At 43.5% G+C, this 19,126-nt stretch overlaps 1 protein-coding gene across 1 annotated transcript; it reads right to left on the bottom strand.

The window, feature by feature from the left end:
• Positions 1-820: 820 nt before the first annotated feature.
• On the bottom strand, positions 821-19,009 carry WDR82 (WD repeat domain 82). Its single transcript, XM_047692584.1, has 9 exons — positions 18,528-19,009; positions 13,974-14,071; positions 10,533-10,599; positions 5,368-5,467; positions 4,755-4,871; positions 4,372-4,527; positions 3,672-3,741; positions 2,967-3,109; positions 821-1,367 (listed from the first exon to the last, which is right to left on the bottom strand). Exons 1-9 carry the CDS (start codon positions 18,686-18,688, stop codon positions 1,338-1,340), a joined length of 942 nt encoding a protein of 313 aa, XP_047548540.1. The 5' UTR covers positions 18,689-19,009; the 3' UTR covers positions 821-1,337.
• Between the last annotated feature and the right edge of the window lie 117 nt (positions 19,010-19,126).

Below are 19,126 nucleotides of genomic sequence, written 5' to 3'. Positions count from 1 at the left end.
AGTTATCCCAAGACCCTCGTTTAGCTGCCATGGGAACAGCAAACACTTGAAGCTTTGCTTCGTTCTGTCTCCCAAAGGAAAAAGGTAATAGAGAAGACTCACTAACACTTGTGGCAAACACTATTAGCAAGGATGCAGTCTTTCTCCCGGGCTGCTGGACTCCACCTCCTTCTGCTGAACTCTGAGAAGTGACATATTCTATATACATATATATATGCATACATACATATACATATATACGTATGCACCCACGGATATATTTAAATGAAGGTGTACACACTGTGCTAAAATACAAACAACAGAAACCCCATGTCATTATATAAAAAGGCTAAATATAACATATAACACAGGCCTAGAGCCAGCTCTTGCTTAGGAGCTGGGAAAGGGGTGGAATCATCTGGAGACTCTGTACACAATTTGTGGTGGGCAGGGAAGGCATCAGTGTAAACAACTCAGACTCACTCCACAATACTGGCCCACAGGAAAGCGTGATGTATCTCATGTACAAAAATAGACTCCCACCTTGCTTTTGTACAAAACCAAGCTCGGCAGGCGCCCAGAAAGAACGCAGGTTTGTCTTGATGGGGATCACACCAGGCTACCACTGAACCGCCCAGCCACAGGAACTACCTGCAACCCCTACTTCCCTCCCTTTCAAGCTCTTGGGCCATTTCCCACCCAACACTCAGAGCTTTGAGGCATGCCCAGATCACCCACCCGAAGATGACTAACTCACAAGGCTTCCTGGCAAGCAAGGTCCTTCTTTCTGAATCTGTCCCTTTCTTACCCCAAGATATATGAAGACTTATTTCTGTAAATGTTTGGCACCTAAGTAACATGATGGTTGTGGAATAATGCCACAATGACACAGGGAGACCCAGTAACAAGACATGCAGGGTGAGGGCAAGGGGTGCTGAGCTGCCCTTAGCATCTCAAAACCAGAACTGTGGCTTCCCATGCATTTATGGGGGTGGGAAAAGGGATGTGCAGAATTAACAACTTCACCGGCTCTTCAGCAGCAAATACATTCAAAATTGAAGGCGTCTTGAGGGCCTCAGTATACCCTAATCATGAATCTGGTCACTCCTTTGGAGGAGCTCAGTGCAGTGACAGCTGGAAAATCTAAGTCCTGATAGAACCTGCCACACCAAGAGTCTTTTTGAAGAAGCTCAGCAAAGTACTTTCTTTTGAGCAGATGTACAGCACATCCATGGGAAGGCCATGTGGAAGGATGCTCTCCAGCCCAGTCATATGATCCAATTCATTATCTCAATCCCCTCTGAGTTCTTTCCTGTTGGCCACCCTCACTGTACACAAACAGCCAAGCAGCACCTAGGTCAGTCATCAATGGTGGGCAACCAGAAGGCCTGTAAGGAGAAACAGAAGTCAACTTTTAAAAGCCAAGCCTCTCTCCGCTCTGCTGAAGCTTCTTACCCCTATCCACAGCATCACGCTGCCCAAACCCAATGGGGGAGGGATTGTGGCTGGTGGCCTTCCCCCATGACCAATCCATTCTGGCAACCTATGGAGAAACACCCCCTCCATACGAAAGTAAGCTGATTCTGTCTCCAACACTGTCTACCTCCCACTCCAGTGCCCGAGTGGTAAGGAAAAACAAGAAAGCTGTCTGGGACGTAGATGTCTGGGTAACCTGGACTCATTGCTTATCTGCCAGGTGACCTCCAACAGGCCCTCTCCTTCCTAAGCTGTAAAAAAGTGAGAGGGATTGAACTGGATAGTTTTGCAGCATTTCCTTCTAACACTGTTTCCTTAGTTGGAAAAAGAGAAAACAAATAAAAAGAGCTAAGGGGGGCAATGTGTTCTGGGTGGGCTAGAAGCGAAATCCCTCATCCTCAAATACCCAGGTAGATTTAAGTGATGCCAAAACAAACTTGAGACTGAGACACACTTCACTTTGTTCTGCCCACCTTGCCTATGAAGAGACAGAGGTGTAGAGAAAATTCTAAATAGTGAGTTATGATCAACTGTATGAATTACTGAGGAATTCAGCATAAACCAAAGCAATGGCACACTAAGAGGCTGCAGCCACAAAAGGCTGATTCAAAGTATTTAAAAGACCAAAAAACGGACGCCTGAGTGGCTTAGTTGGTTAGTTATGCATCTGCCTTTGGCTCAGGTCTTGATCCTGAGGTCCTGAGATTGAGCCCCACATCAGGCTCCCTGCTCAGCGGGGAGTCTGCTTCTCCCTCTCCTTCTGCCCCTCCCCTCACTCCTGTATATGCTCTTTCTCTCAAATAAGTAAAATCTTAAAAGAAAATAAAAGGCAAAAAAACTACCAGGCATAGACCCGAGTAGTTTGGGTATAAATCCAGGGGCCATAGCAAAAACTGGCCTGATGGGGCGCCCGGATGGCTCAGTGGGTTAAGCCTCTGCCTTCAGCTCAGGTCATGTTATCAGGGTGGCATCTGGGCTTTCTGCTCAGCGGGGAGCCTGCTTCACCCCCCTCTCTCTCTGCCTGCCTCTCTGCCAACTTGTGATCTGTCAAATAAATAAATAAAATCTTAAAAAAAAAAAAAAAAAAAAAAAAAAAAAGCCTAAGATCTCCCAGCAATAGAGGTGATCTCAGATCAGGAAAGAAGGGTAAAAGTAAAAGTGAAAGATCAGTCCCTAAGCATCCGACTCGATTTCGGCTCAGATCGTGATGTCAGGGTCCCGGGATCAAGCCCTGAGTTGGGCTCCCTGCTAAGCAGGAGTCTGCTTCTCCCTCTCCCTCTGCTACCCACCCCCAAAATAAATCAATCAGTTGGGGGAGAAAAAAAAAGTGAAAGACTAGTCCAAGCGGAGATCAGATTTTAGGTGGATCAGAGAAGCCACCAATTGAGGAACAAGAACCTGGAAGCTTGTCACATACTTATTTAGAACACAGCTTGCTATGCTCACTAAACCACCCACTACCCCAACTAGAAAGGGCCCCTAAGTGGAAGACATCTCCCATGTTCACATACCATGTTGGAACATGCACTGGCAAAGGTCATGAACTTGGGGTTGAACTGCAAACAGGTAATGGGGCCTGTGTGTTTGCCATCCAACACAGCTACTTTTATACCACTCTCTCCATTCCACACATGGATCTTGCCATCCTCTGAACCTAAAGGGAATGATAAGGGAAAATACAACAGTCAAGGTGCAATGCAAAGGCAAGTGGGAAAGACACAGACTGACATCTGGAGAAAAGCCAAGCTTCAGGACCTGGCCCCTCATCAGAAATTGAGGGAAGAGAGGCAGTGAAGAAAGGACACTCTGGAAACTGATCTTAACTCTATTTGTTCCCGAGCAAGTCGCTTTCCCTCTAACTTCAATTTTCTCATGTAAAAAGGGGGCTGAATACCATCACACCCTACCAGCATTGAGCCACTGACAACCGAAAGTAGGGTTAAATCAGAAAGTTAGTACTACTAGTAAGATTGTGCCTGTAGAGCTTAACTCATGCTGATCCAGGGAAGACCAATATTAATGCCAGTTCCTGGTAAGGAACTGCAAAATGAGGATAAAGACATTACACCTTTGGTGTAACATACTATACAGAAATCTAAGAACATCTGTCAAAAGAGTAAGAGTGTATCCTAATTAGTTAGAACTAATAAAAATATGCAAATAAATGCACAGTACCAGAGAAATACCCCCCAAGGGGGGGAATAAAGAAAGCTTACCGATCATAATAAACTGGGAGTCTGGAGTAAACGAGGCCTCCAGAGTAACAGCTTTGCTGTTGGCATAACCCTAAAAATAAGAACAGCTCTCTTATCAACAGCCCTGTTAACATAAAATAATTGCCTGCAAACACGGAGCTAGCTCACAATCACCTTCCTTTCCATGAAACCCTCTCTTCTTCATGCATAGTGTCACCAATGCTCCACACAAGACTGCCATCCTTTACAATTCACCCCCATCTCCAACTCCACATTCAATGAGGCAAGAAAATTATTACGGCTAAGAATTAATTTGGGGACACCTGGGTGGCTCAGTTGGTTAAGGTCTGCCACCGGCTCAGGTCATGATCCCAGGGTCTAAGTCCCGCATTGGGCTCCTTGCTCAGCAGGAAGCCTGCTTCTCCCTCTCCTACTCCCCCTGCTTGTGCTCTCTCTCTCGCACTCCCTGTCAAGTAAATAAATAAAATCTTAAAAAAAAGAGAATTATTTTGTATCTGAACGCCAAACTTGGGTCACTATGTGAGAAGTGAGTGTCTCAGAATCCAAGAGAAGTTAAGGTCATGTTCAGAATGAAAATGCAAGCCTGTGCCTCTATCAGTGAGTCCAAGATAATTGCTGGTCTCCATCAACCAGCTGGCATAACTCTCAGCCCAGGAGGTAGAAGCACAGGAACAGCCATGCTCAAAGGCTGTCAGCTCACCCCAAAGGTGTGCATCACCACTCCCTTGAATGCGTCGATGAGACGGATGAAGCTGCCATTGGTGGAGATGAGGATGAGTTTACCATCATTGCTGAACTTGAGTCCTGTCCACTCACAAGTCCGATCGTACTGCATCTTAAAAGTCGCAAATGGCCCCTGAAACGATAAAGACAGCAACCCCAGCCCAAGGCCCATCAGTGCTCCTCCTGCCAGAGCCAACTCTCATTCTATCCCTTTAGATTCCTTTTTGACTAAGAAAAGGAGAACTATTGCTGACATTCTCTAATGTCTACCACATACCTCTTCCACCATAGAAAGGGCTGTCCTCTTACCCTTCAACACTTCTGTAATACCGAGATAGCTCAAAGACTTAAAAATTTTACCTTATCAAAAGAGCGAAGGTCATAAAGTTTGACCATTTCAGAATTGACACCTGCAGCAAAAATTAACCCTTCTGGATCAAAGGAACAAACAGGTTTGCCTTGTAGATGCATGAGACCCTAAGAAAAAATAAGAAAAAAAGTTAATGAACCCAGGATCCTACCACTATATAATTTACTTCTTCCAATGAAAACTTAAGAAAGGAACACAGATAGGCACCTGCCTACTTAGGGAACGGAAAAAGCAAACAAAACTAACTAAAATGAGGCTTTTTACAAATAGGTCTCCATACAACTGGCTTCATCAACCCTAACTGTACAATTCTATAGACACTGAATTCAAATAAAAACAAATCCCTTGAGAATAAAGCTATAGCTCGAGGGTTTCAGGAAAACAGTCTTGAAAGCAAAAAGCCACAGAGCATAATGCAGTATGTACTGGTTTAGGGTATTTGCTTAGTTATGAGCTACCCACCAGGAAGACAGATTTTCTCCAAAGTTTAGAAAGACTCTGGGATCTCAGAATGGAACCAATATACTTTCTCCCTTGAGAGGAAGAGCTGACGACATTGCCTACCATAGAGAACACTCAGAGTGTAACTGTGAGTACCATTACCTGGCAGTTAGGAGACCGGAGATCCCAGAGTCGAATGGTCTTATCAAGAGACCCAGAAATGAAAGTGTCATCCACAGGTGACATGGACAAGGCCACCACCCTGCAATGCATCAAGATAAATAGGAGTTGAAGCAAAATATCTGCAAAAATTGGATGTGAACTCTAAACCACAGGTACTTGTCTACCTACATACACCTGTTCTCCCAAAACTGCCATTTTAAGAAACATATGTACACAAGCAATCTGGAATAACCAAAGGCAACTAATATAATGAAAAGCCCTATGAATGAAACTAACAGCAAAGAAAAGAGAAACTTAAAACTACAGCATAACCCACTGAGCCACCCAGGCGCCCAAAAATCTAAGAGTCCAATGTAAATTGAACCAGAAGGAGATACTACTTCACAAGAGAAATAACAATGCTGCTGAGGATATGGAGAACCAGAACCCTTCTGCACTGCTGACTAGCATGTAAAATGGTGCAGCTACTTTTTAGGTTTTACAGTTCATCAAAAAGTTACAGATAGATAAGTACTATATGACCCCGAATCGCACTTCTAGGTATATACCCAAGAAAAATGAAAACGTATATCTATACAAAAATGTACACATATGTCCACAGCAGCATTATTTGCATTGGCCAAAAAGTGGAAACAACCCAAATGCCCATCAACTAATGAATGGAGAAGCAAAATGTGGTATATCCATACAATGAAATATCATTTGCTAATAATAAAAAGAAATGAAGCACTGATTCATGCTACAACATGTATGCATCTTGGAAACATGGTTAAGTGAAAGAACTGGACATAAAATATGGCCACACACTGTCTCGTCTCATTTACCCAAAATGTTCAGAATAAGCAAAGCTATAGAAAGTAGATTAGTGGTTGCTGGGGACATGGAGGAGGGGGAATAGGGAGTGACTGCTAAGGGGTGCAGGGTTTCTATTTGGGAGTGATGAAAATGTTCTGGATTCGTGGTGACGGTTGCCCAACTCTGTGAATATACTGAAAACCTAAACTGTGTGGATTTATGGTACTAAACTATATATCAATCAAAAAAAACAAAACAGGGGCGCCTGGGTGGCTCAGTGGGTTAAAGCCTCTGCCTTCGGCTCAGGTCATGATCCCAGGATCCTGGGATCGAGCCCCGCGTTGGGCTCTCTGCTTGGCGGGGAGCCTGCTTCCCTGTCTCTCTCTCTGCCTGCCTCTCTGCCTACTTGTGATCTCTCTGTCAAATAAATAAAATATTAAAAAAACAAAACAAAACAAAACAAACAAAAAACCCTCATGATTCCTTAACTAGAGTTTTGCGGATTACATCAACAGTCTCAAGCCTGAGTACCATCAGCATCACCGGAGGGTGGATTGAAATGCAGATTACTGGGATCTGCTCCCAGACCCTCTAATCCAGCAGGACTGTGGTAAGGATGGAGAACTTGCACTTCAAACAAGCTCCTAGGTGACGGTGAGACTGTTGGTTTGAGCACCACACTTACTAAGCTACAGGCCTATGCTAATAGCAACTGTATTTCTGATAACCGGTCCCCCTTATGGGTACAGCATTAAGAGTCGCTCACAAAAAGACACTTCTTCCAAAGGCTCACCCCTAGCTCTCCTGTCCCCTCTGCTTACGTTCTCACTCTGCCACGCCCTGCTCTGAAGACACCTGCCACCTCCCAAGCACTTGGGCCTGGCACGCGAGGGAAGGACAGCATGTGGCTCTACTTCACCTGCCTCTCAGAGCATACCACAGACCCAACTGAAGGGAGCGATGACCTGTATGGTACCTATGATTCTACAGTCAGTACCACCTATAGAGAAAACCCCTTGTGAAAACAAACATTTGGGTAACTCTTCCTTCTGGATTAGGAAAGAGTAGTTTCACATGCGGGTTTGGCTATAAACACTTCATAGAGGGGCGCTTGGGTGGCTCAGTGGTTAAAGCCTCTGCCTTCGGCTCAGGTCATGATCTCAGGGTCCTGGGATCGAGTCCTGCATCAGGCTCTCTGCTCAGCAGGGAGCCTGCCTCCTCCTCCTGTCTCTGCCTGCCTCTCTGCCTACTTGTGATCTGTCAAATAAATAAATAAATAAATAATCTTAAAAAACAAAAAAACAAAAAAACAAAAAAACAAAAAAAACCCACTTCATAGATACATGAGCTGGTGTCATAGATGAAGATTATAAAGGAAACGTTGTGCTATTTCATTTTGACAAAAGTTTGAAGTAAAAAAGATGACCAAATTGCACGGCTCATTTGTGAACGGATTGTTTTTTTTTTTTTTAAATCCAGAAACAGAGAGATAGAGAAAGTTCAAGTTCTGGATGACATGAAAGGGGTTCAGGAAATTTTGGTTCCACTGGAAAGAATTAAAATTTAAGCCATGAATAGAAAATGAGAAAATGTACTCTTTTCTAAGTTTTTACCTAAAGAAAAATTTCTTGCAATATAACTTAACTAATATTCATAACTAGTTCCTCAATCTAAACATTTAAAGATACTGTAAACCAAAATTTCCTGGGAATGCTGAGGTGGTAATAAAGCAGAGTGAGCAGAATGCATATGGGCATGTAATTTTAATGCCACGGTACTCAGGTCAAAAGCTCAGAGGAAGTCTATCTTGGCACAGGTTCTATGCTGAGAAGTAAAGGGAATGCAACGAGAAGCAAAATCTCAACTCTAGGGGCGCCTGGGTGGCTCAGTGGGTTAAAGTCTCTGCCTTCGGCTCAGGTCATGATCCCAGGGTCCTGGGATCGAGCCCCACATCGGGCTCTCTGCTCAGCAGGGAGCCTGCTTCCTCTTCTCTCTCTGCCTGCCTCTCTGCCTGCTTGTGATCTCTCTCTGTCAAATAAATAAATAAAATCTTTAAAAAAAAAAAATCTCAACTCTAAGAAACCTTAACTGTCTAGTCCAGAAAACTCCAAGAAAGGGACAGAGAAGGTTTTCTGGAAGAAGCAGCACATGTAGTGGACAGAATTTCAATGGGAGATGCCTTTACAAAAAAGGTGCCAGACAGGAAAGATGAGGCCCACATTCAGGAAGCAGCACGGAGTTCACCTCAACTCAAGTGTTAGCAGATAATGCTGAGAAAATGCGTCATAGAGCTTGAGGGAGGTGGAGGTGAGCCTGACTACAGAGGGGAGGAACAGACAGATGTGAAGAACCATTAAAGCTTCCAGACACCAACTGTGAAGAGGTCAGAGCTGTAATACAGGATGCTAAAGCAGGATGATGAGGGACAGGAAGATTAATTAGGATCTGCCAATAATTCACTTGACAGGGCATGAGCCGGGGGCAGAAGGAAAGGAGAGAGTACAGAGCTGAGTAACACATGAGGTTAAACCTAGGCAGAATCAACAGGATTAACAGCTCACTAGATGTGAAAGCAGGGGAAAGAAAGCAAACAGGTAACAGGCTTTGAGTCAGGATAATTAGAAGGGACAGTAATGAAGAAATATGAGACAAACAGAGAGGAGCTGGCCCAAGGCATGTAATGACGAGGGATGGCATGCTGTACCTGTCAGGTGGGGGCATGAAAGAAATGCCTATGTGGATGTATATAAAACTTGGAGGTGGAAATTGAATCTGGAAGTCAGGATAAACATGAGCTAAAAATACTGATTTGGGAAGCCATCTGAGTAGAGGTGAATGAAATGAGTGATGGAGATACCGGGAAAAATGTCAAAAGAGGAAGAAAAACAAAGGTAGAACCTTATTTAAAGTCAAAAGGAGAAAAAGAGAGGCTAAGAATAGCAAGAGTAGAACCAAGATGGGAAAAGTACACTGCCAAAGGAAAAAAAAAGTTACCAAGAAGTTGAGCACCAAAAAAAGCCAAAAAACCAAAAACAAACCAAACCCCAAGGCAGTAGATTTTAACTGGAGGCAGCAGGGAAAGGAAAATAAAATGGCTTGGAAAAAGTGCCATAAATGACTCTGGGACTGAGTGATTTAAACAGTGAATGAGTGTGAGGAGGTGGAGACGGGAGTACGCAGATTATTCTTTCATGTTTGACAGCTAAAAGGAGTGGGAGATAGGTTCAAGAAATAGATTCAAAATAAGGAAGACCAAGTTAAGCTTGTAGGCAGAAAGGAAAGGTCTAGTTAAGATGGAAGCAAGCAGAAAGAGGGAGGATGGTTCTGTCAAGGAAGAAAGGCTATTTTTTTTTTTTTTTTTAAGGAAAAGGTTCCAAGAAAGAGACAGAAGGGATAGAAGTTGAAAAGAACTCATTTGGGATGGCCTTGATTTCCTCAAAACAACCAAAGAGGCACAAAGTCATCTAACAATCAGAACATCAGGAGGAGGGATAACTGGAAAGAATTTTAAACAACTGCAATCAACTTATAATTACAGACAGTACATTTGTGAACATTAATTTGACTACAAACAAGTAAAAAGATCTACTTGTCACAAGCCATTCTTTGTTTAGAACTGTAACTATTGTGCCACTTTTCATCTTCAGCAACACAGATCTGCCCTGCCCAATCAGAAGTGCAGCCGGAAACAGGGCGCTCTTGGTCTACCTCCTGTCAGGGTTCTGTGCCACTCCCAACTTGTACTAGGTTAATGTATATTTGCAAACAAGGGACAAGGAAATACCCTCAGTGATTAAGTATCATCCAAAGGAAAATGTTCAACATTCAACCCAAACTTGAAAAAACTGAAGGAAAAAGACACTGGGGGAACTGGGGTAGGAGAAAGAAACAAAATGCATTACAAAGTAGAAGAAGGAAACAAGCTTTTGGACTTTCAAAATATTTCTGCATCCTCATTAAGATCTTCACATGGAACACATTTATGTAAAGTAGGGGCCTGCTGAAATGGGGCCACCAATACTGGAAGAGGCCTCGTACATGTAAATGGTCCTTTCATTAAGGGACCATTTGCTTGCAGTTCCTAAATGATGAACATAATTTGTACTACCTATGTTTCCACTGAGTATCTTTAATCCACCTTTCTTCCTAATTAAGTTCCAACCCTGCTTCCACAACCTCAGCTAATCAGGTGTTGACTGTTTTAGGGAGGGTTAAGAAGAGAAGACTTAAGAAGGATGCTAAACAGCAGTGAGGAACTAGCTTCAGTTCACTAATCTCTCTACTCTCTTAGTCTCTGGATAACTTCAGGGATAAAAGAACTATCTACTTCTGTAACACTTGGTTCTTACCTTTTGCTATGTCCAGGAAAGTATCTGATGTATTTGTTGTCATGCAAGGACAGGTAACGAATAGTATCTGTAAGAAGACAAATAAGGCATGATGATATCCTATTATTTTTAAAGGAATTACTTTGTATTTTCATCTTAAAAACAAGGTCAAAGAATTCATTGTTTTCCCTAACTTAAGCAAGGTGTGAATAACTAAGGTTAAGTAATTCCTCTCCAAAGCTAAAGAATAGGCACGACAGATTTCACCTAATTCAAAAGCAGAGTTCTCAAGTTGATGTCATTTAGAACAATGTTTAAAATCATTGTTAACCACCATCTTTGGCTTCTGCACAGTTACAGTGAAACCTCTCCTGCGAAAATACCCTGCCCACACCACCCCCACAAAACACAATAGTTTCAGTGCCCACAGAATGGCAAGCCTTGGGACGCCTTGGTGGCTCAGTGGGTTAAGCCTCTGCCTTCAGCTCGGGTCGTGGTCTCGGATCAAGCCCCACGTCAGGCTCTCTATTTCCCCCCCTCTCTCTGCCTGCCTCTTTGTCTACTTGTGATTGCTGTCAAGTAAATAAATGAAATCTTAAAAATAAAATAAATAAATAAGAATGGCGGCCTTAAAGAAAAACATTTAGCTGCTGAGAAGCAGGCTCAAAGAATTAAACAGCCAGGCTAAACTGAGGATTAGACAGACTGGACTCTGGCATATCACTTCTGTCCAGGGTTCTCCAATAGTGGTCATCCAACCCTGACCTAAATGTTAACTGGATATACAATTACATGAAAACTAATCAAATGGAGGGGAGCCTGGGTGGTTCAGTTGATTGGGCATCTGCCTTCGGCTCAGGTCATGATCCCAGAATCCCAGGATCCCGGACTCCCAGGAGCCCACATTGGGCTCCCTGTTCAGTGGGGAGTCTGCTTCTCCCTCTGCCCCTCATCCCCCTCTTGTGCTCTCTCACTCTAATAAATAAAATCTTTTTAAAAAAATGTCATTAGGGGCGCCTGGGTGGTTCAGTGGGTTAAGCATCTGCCTTCGGCTGGGGTCATGATCTCAGGGTCCTGGGATCAAGCCCCACATCGGGCTCTCTGCTCAGCAGGGAGCCTGCTTCCTCCCCTCTCTGTCTCTCTGCCAACTTGTGATCCCTGTCTGCCAAATAAATAAATAAAATCTTAAAAAAAAAAATCATTAAAAAAAAAAACTAAACAAATGGAAAGAGTAGTAATGTCCTACTACTTTTTAAATTAACCAACTATCCACTGGTCCTTTGTGCATCAAAGAAGTCCATTAATAATAATAATAATAATACCAAAATAATAATAATAACCAAAAGAACAAATGAGGAAATTTGGGTTAAAGAGATTTAAAAATCAAACTCATGAATATACCAGCAAGTCAGAGCAGTGAGATTCTGTCAGTATCAATGAAAGGAATAATCACAGATGCTTGTACTTGGGGAGAAAAAGACAAACACTCTTAAAAACCAAGGAATTCTATCTGAAAAAGTAAACAAAAAAGACGGTGGCAGCAAGGGAATGAAGTGCCATAAAAAACAGAACTGGATAAAGTGCTATGTCCCCCAAAAGACTAGGAATAAGAAGCAATTGTTGAGAAGGAAGCAATAAGAAATGGTGCCAAAACACAAAAAGGAAAGGACAAAAAGTACATTCTAGAGGCAAACAGAACACAGAAACAAAGAGGCTGAAAGCACCACGTCATTACAGTAGTTCACAGGGGTACTTTCTAATAAAAAGGCATCTGACCGGGGAGAGGGGAAATCGCACCCTTTGTATGCTCCAAAACGGAATTCTAATATAGTTTTCTTTGAAAATCTTCAAAGTTCTAGAATGACAACTACAAAATCTTCCTGGTTGTTCTACTTCTATTAACGACCCACCTGCCCTAAGGAGAAAAGACTTCCTCCCCATTACCTGTTCTCCCAGAGATGAGCAGGGCGTCGCCATCCTCTCCGCCCCACTCAGTAGCTGGTGCGCTGTTCCTGGCAAGGCAGTGGCCTGTACAGTTATCTCCTGTACCGGGTGGTATCATAGACCCTCAAACTGTACAAACTACTACCTCAGCCTGGAATCAGGCAAAAGGAAACGGAGCGTTGGAGAACTCTTCGGGATGCACTCGAGACAGGAAAGGCAACGTCCTCACAGCAGAGGCCTGGCAGCAAAGCTGCAAGTGCTACACATTTGCCTCATTTTGCATCATATTTGGAGAATCCTCTCATTTATTCACCCAGAAAAATACCCCAACAGAAGAAGTATACCAGTCATTCAGATGATCACATAGATATGTTTCCTCAGGATCCTAATGATTTATATTCTTGTCCAAAAGCATCAACTGCACTGCTTACTTAGAAAACCACTTCTGAAATAGAGGCACGAAAAGTAGAAATGATATACTTACTAAAAATCAAGTACAGGCAGAAAAGTCTCATTAAAAAAAGAAAAAAAAAAAAAAAAAAAAAAAAAAAAAAAGATTTCTGCCCATCTGCCCTGAGATAGGCATAGCCAAAATAGCAGTCTATGCGACCTTTGTTGGATGACATTAGAAAAATGTAACTGCAGGGGCACCTGGGTGGCTCAGTCAGTTAAGCATCCAACTCCTGATTTCAGCTCAGGTCATAATCTCAGGGTCCTGAGATCGAGCCCCAAGTTGGGTCCACACTGGGTTCCGTGCTGGGCTCTGTGCTGGTGTGGAGCCTGCTTAAGAGTCTCTCTCTCCCTCCCTTCACCCCCATCATGCTCTCTAAAAAATAAATAAATTTCTAAAAATAACTTTTTACTCTTCAAAGATACTAATTTTATTTAAAAATTAAAAGGGGAGGGCACGCCTGATTGGCTCAGTCAGTAGAGCATACAACTCTTGATCTTCGGGGTCATGGGTTCTAGCCATGTGGCCATGGTTACTTAAAAATAAAATCTTTAAAAATAAATAAAAGTGAAAAGGGACAAAATTCATATCTAAAAAAGTCCCTGGAATCAAAGATAATAAAGGTCAATACACTGTCCTTTATGACACAGACCATAAAAGGTAGGCATACAACAGAAAACTCTTCTGAGGTCCCTAAATTACCATAGTTCAAGCATTTGTGGTGATTTACCACTTGCTGTAGGTCAAGTATTCTTTCCTTGTATTTATTCTAAAAGTATTCTTTCAAGTTTAAAGAAGTACAAACTATAAATATAATTCATTGTTCCCTATACCCACTCTCCATTCTAATCTGGAGACCTTTCATAGTTCGTTTCAAGTTCTTCAAAAGTACTAATGGATTACTTCCAGCATCCCTTGAGTTGTAACAATGTTGGCACTGCTAACATCACAGGAAAATATTTAAATTAAAGTAACTCTAACCAAAGCAGAAGTAGTCACAAAGATTCCAAGAACTATTTAACAAAAGAAACCATGACCGTAACTTCCTAAAAAGAAGGCTTGCTTACCGTCTATTTTGTTAGAGCTGTACACGACTGTGTTTGCTGCATGGGTATATCTGATGAGGTCCACGCCGTATTTCTTACTGTACAGAGTTCTCTTTGGTCTGACGAGGAAATGCAGAAAGAAAAACCATCAAAATCCTCCATCACCAAAATCTGGGATCGTCATATAGAAAGAAGCACTTGAATGACGTGGCAAGGATGAGGACTCTTGGGAAACTCTAACACTGGAAAGAAACAAAATTTCTTCCAAAAGGGAGGAAATAAATGGACTCAATCAAGTGCAACAGACTTTCACCTCTGAACACCAAATGCTGAGGTTATGAAGTGTAAGTAAATCTGAGGGCTCAAATGAGTTAAGTTTTGAGAAAAGGTACATCTCTTTGGGAAGAAAGGCACATAAAACACAAGTCACAACTTGTAACAAAGAGGGATATGGGAATATGTCATACCGAAGAGACCAGAACTTTTCTTAAGCCATTCATTTAGAAATAAGGTATTTTTTTCAAGAAGAAATGATTTATCAAAACTGAAACCAGACGCAAAACTGCTTGCCTTTCCTAATATAACTGCTGTTGCAGAAGCTATCCATCCTTCCTATCCTGCAAGTCTGAAATACTTACTGAGCCTTATAGAAGGAAGGCAAGGCTAACGCTCCCTAGGAAAAAACTAGTCAGTGGTTCTTTTCTTTTTTAAAGCAAAACACATATTTCCAAGCTAGAGGTTACCAATGCATTTCAAGATCTTCGGTGTTTCCCTCTATAGAACTCTGAAGATCAAAGATCAAGCTAAAACAGGTCTCAGCAAAATCTGACCAAAAACTTCACCATGTTCTACATTTAGGTGTAGGAGAATTTCATAAATCCTGTACCAATGTTTACCAAGAGTTCCAATTTTGAAAAAGAAAGAAGTTCACCCTCTCAATGGAACCTAGATACTAAACAATCAGATTACTCCGGCAGCTTTAAGAAGTCAAATATTTGCACTTTCAATTTTTGTTAATGTCAGGGAGGTCAAGAAATTTCGATACATAAACCCTATTTCCAAACAAGACTTCTCACTCAACATGCACTGAATTTTCCACTTTCTCACCTTTAACTGAAAGCTCAGCTGAAGAGATCAGCCCAAAGGCTACCCTGCTGAGTCCATCATCCTGAGTTCTGCTGTGGGGTTACTGTGTGGTAAACAGTGAGTGAGCACATGCATGCACAGGCACGTGTTCTTGCTCTTAAGAATCATTGACTTTGTTTCTACAAGTAGAAAAAGAAGCTTACTTATCCCAGTAAGTCAGTCTAAAACAGTGAAGATATATCATGAAGAGCCAACATTAAAGGGTGTGGTTTAAAGGAAATTTCAGTTCCACTTATATATGGTCTATTTGTCTCAAATTTATCAAGAACACTAACCTAAGATTTGTTCTTCATAACAGAAATTTTTACCTCGTATCACTTCCTAGTTTGAAAGCAAAGGCCTAATTTTTATATTCATTTCACAGGATCTTTAAGAAGCCCATGCACTACATTTTTCCATGAATATTTTGCGAAGTTTCTTTCCACAAACTATGATTCTTGTGATCAGGTATGAGTAAATTATAATAAAGCCTTCTCTATGAATAATTTTCATCATCTAGCAGACAGTATCTTTCTTATTCTTTCAAGTTGGAAAATCACTTGGTGGATGTTAACATGGACAAAATGAACAAAAAACTGGAAAATATTAAGCATAAGGAACCCCGTGTTAGCCATTTTCAAGCTCCCAAATTCTAACATTAGTATCATCTAGTTGAGATACTATGTCTTCCAAAAAAACCATGATTCTTCTACCAATGTTCACTGACTTAGACTAGCGGGATATTTTTCCTTCACATTACCACTTAGGATCGTGGACTCTTAAAGATGAAAGAGGTCATCTAAAGTGATCTGACCACTGTTAAATACCTGGTCACAAGGCCAAACTAGAGCCCAGATCTCCTAACTACCAGGCCACTCTCTTACCACAGATCACAGTGTCACAATTCACTGATAAGAGAAAATTTAGAAGAGTGTATCCTATACTATTATATCAATGCTCAATTTTCTTTTCTTTTTTTTTTACTTTATTTTTTTTTAAAGATTTTACTTATTTATTTGAGAGAAAGAACATGAGAGGGGAGAGGTCAGAGGGACAAGCAGAATCCCCGCTGAGCAAGGAGCCCCATGTGGGACTCGATCCCAGGACTCCAGGATCATGACCTGAGCCAAAGGCAGTTGCTTAACCAACTGAGCCATCCAGGTGCCCCTATCAACACTAAATTTTCTAATTTGGATAGCTGTGCTCTGGTTATGTAAAAAATGTTAGGAAACCCATGTTGAAGCGTTCAGAGATAAGGAGCTTGACACCTCCAATTTATTCCCTAATGATTCAGAAAAATATGCTTACCTCAATACTTACAGAGTAAAGCAAAAGAGGTAAAATGTAACTGATTACTGGATGATATGGGAGATATCTGAAATACTGTTGTAACTTTTCTGCAAGTTTGTAATTATGTAAAACTGCTACATGAGTGAATAAACCACATTATGTCATGAAATTAACATTTGACTTTTAACAAGACATGACTTCTAAGTCATTGCTCCCAACAAGTAGATATTATGCCACACAGGGAGACAAACTGCTAAGGAATGCTGTCACATGTCACAACCTTCATTTCCTTTGAATGAGAATATACATCTCTCCTCAGGTTACAGGAAAAAGTTCTAATCTGTGCACAAGCACTGAACATTTCAAGCCTGCCAGCTTCAAATTACTTCTAGCTCCAGGACCCAGCAACCCTGATGCCCACTCCAACTCTGTTACTCTCTCTTCCAATCTGATTCAAATGGCCAGACCTGGACAGAAATCCACCTACTGAATGAATAATGGTCCAGCTAACAATTCTCTCCTCCCCCAAGACCACCACTACAGGCCACTCTTCCGCATACTGCAGGCCGAGTCAGAGCCAGTTACGTAACACTTTTTCATAGGCCCCGCGGGAAAAACTTGAGGAGAAGATAGAGCTTAGACCAAAACAGCATTACTTTAGATAACCAAATTCACAAATGAAGAGACAAGTTCCAAAAGAAAGTTTATAGAAGACATCGGTTTTAAAACAATAGGCAGGCACCAGGGTGGCTCAGTGGGTTAAGCCTCTGCCTTCGGCTCAGGTCATGATCTCCAGGTCCTGGGATCAGGAGACCCACTTCAGGCCCAGGGCTCTCTGCTCAGCAGGGAGCCCACTTCCCTCTCTTTCTCAACTTACCTCTCTGCCTACTTGTGATCTGTCAAATAAATAAATAAATAAATAAAATCATTTAAAAAATCAGTAGCCAAAAGGAACAGCTGGAGAAAATAGAGAAAACTCCCGAGAATTCAAAAAATATTACCTGCAGCCAGGTAACAAAATGAAATCTGACAAAACCAGTGACCACCAAATTCAACGAAAACATGCACAAGCCTACTCCAGGAAAGTGGCTGAGGAAAATCAAATCTAGCCTAAACCAGTTTCTCCTCCAAAAGTGCTCAGTTTAGCAAGGAGAGTGCAGGTCTACAAAGGGTGAGAGGCAAAGCTGACAGAAGCCCAGATTAAAGGGCAAAATGTGCATTTACATTTGTGACTTTACAGAGATGCAAGACAGTGGGTCTCCAGAGGACTTGGGGCAACACAGAATTTAGAATTTTCGGGATCAGACCCTGAATTCTGGTAATTCCAAGAGGACCATAAAGTGTAATTAAAAAAAAAAAAGTGTAAGAGGAAACACGAAATTGTGTTATAGGATGCTTTCTTTGTTTTCATAGCAGGTTCCCATTTAGGTCCAGATGGGACAGACAAGTTGGTTTTTTTCTGGGAAAAAGGAAAAGTTTCTGATGCTGTTCAGAAGTTAACTACAAATGCGGGCAGCGGATCTCAAGGAGTAAGAGAATGATTTGGAACAGAAAGGAAGACAGGGCGCCCAAAGAGGCACAACAAATAAATCCTGACAGCTAAGAACTGCAACCCACGCGGCCTTCCGGCAGAAGGCCTCGGGAAGCTGAGGGGCAGGAGATGGGCGGAGTGCCAGGGCTGAATCGAGGTCACCGAGGAGGGCAGAGAGAGCGAGCTGTGACGCTGTTGACTGAGGTAGGAGAGCAGCCTTTGCGGTTCCGCGCGGGGGCCAGAGCTGACGGGCACCTCTGACAGTCGGAAGAGCGGAAAAGCTACCTGCTGGGGCCGAAGTGGGCAGACCGGGCGTTTAAAGGTCAAGGTCAAGGTGGGATTTGGCAAGCGACGCAGGAGCGGTTTTCCAGGAGGCCTTAGGCATACAAAATAGTAACGTTGTTACTATCACTCTCGCTATTTTTTTGAAAAGAAAATTAAAGGTCTCCTGGGCGGCTTCGGAGTGGAAGCGGCCCTGGCCCTGGCAACGGCGAGTGCAAAACAGGCCGGGGGAGGGCGGCGGGGCCGGGGCGGGGGCGGGCGGCGGGGGCGAGCGCTGGGCCACGGAAGGGAAGGAGGGTGGGACCGACCGACGTCGTACTCGGGCCCAGGGCCACCGCCGCACTCACTTGCCCTCCTGGCAGTCATAGAGCACGATGGAGTCGTCGTCGCTGCTCGAGATGACCGTCTCGCCGTTGGGGCTGAAGTCGAAGCAGTTAATCTTGTCCGAGTTCTCGCGGAACACCTTGGCGACGCGGAAACTCCGCAGCACGCTGTCGGTCAGCTTCATGGCGGCGGCTGCTGGAAGCGGCGGCGGCGGCGCAGGGCTGGGGCGGGGCCCGGCGGCGAGCGAGCGGGCGGGCGGGCTGGCTGCCGAGGGGCCGACCCGGGCGGGGCGGGCACCGCGCCGGCGGCGAGGGCAAAGGCGGCCGACAGTCGGGCCACCTCCTCCCTTGTTCCTCCTGCACGTGCGACGCTCTTCTGCCTGGACTGCGAGGGCTCGCGGACCGTTCCTCCTCACAGTCACCTCAGGGCCAACCGGCGCCGCGCCGGCTCATTGTGTCCGCCATCTTGGGACGACAGGCAGAAGCCGAGGGCGAGGAGCCTCACCGCGGCGCACGCCGGGAAAAGGGGCGGGGCGAAACGGCGGCGCGAGGCGGGGCGGCGGGGCGATGACGTCAGTGCAGCCGCCCAGGAGTGGAGTGGCGGGGTGGCCCGAGGCGGCGAT

Source organism: Lutra lutra, chromosome 1 (genome assembly GCF_902655055.1).
Source record: "Lutra lutra chromosome 1, mLutLut1.2, whole genome shotgun sequence".
In the NCBI taxonomy this organism is placed as follows: domain Eukaryota; kingdom Metazoa; phylum Chordata; class Mammalia; order Carnivora; family Mustelidae; genus Lutra; species Lutra lutra.
Note: the sequence above shows the minus strand (reverse complement) of the source record. Positions and strands in the feature narration are given on the sequence as shown.

Bases quoted from the DNA above. Each gene is read 5' to 3' on its own strand.
- WDR82 (XM_047692584.1), bottom strand. From the start codon at position 18,688: ATGAAGCTGACCGACAGCGTGCTGCGGAGTTTCCGCGTCGCCAAGGTG. The intron at 4,872-5,367 runs GTAATGGTACTC...ATTTTTTCTTAG, and splicing joins TCCGGTCTCCTAACTGCCAG to GGTCTCATGCATCTACAAGG. The intron at 3,110-3,671 runs GTAAGCTTTCTT...CATTCCCTTTAG, and splicing joins CTCCCAGTTTATTATGATCG to GTTCAGAGGATGGCAAGATC.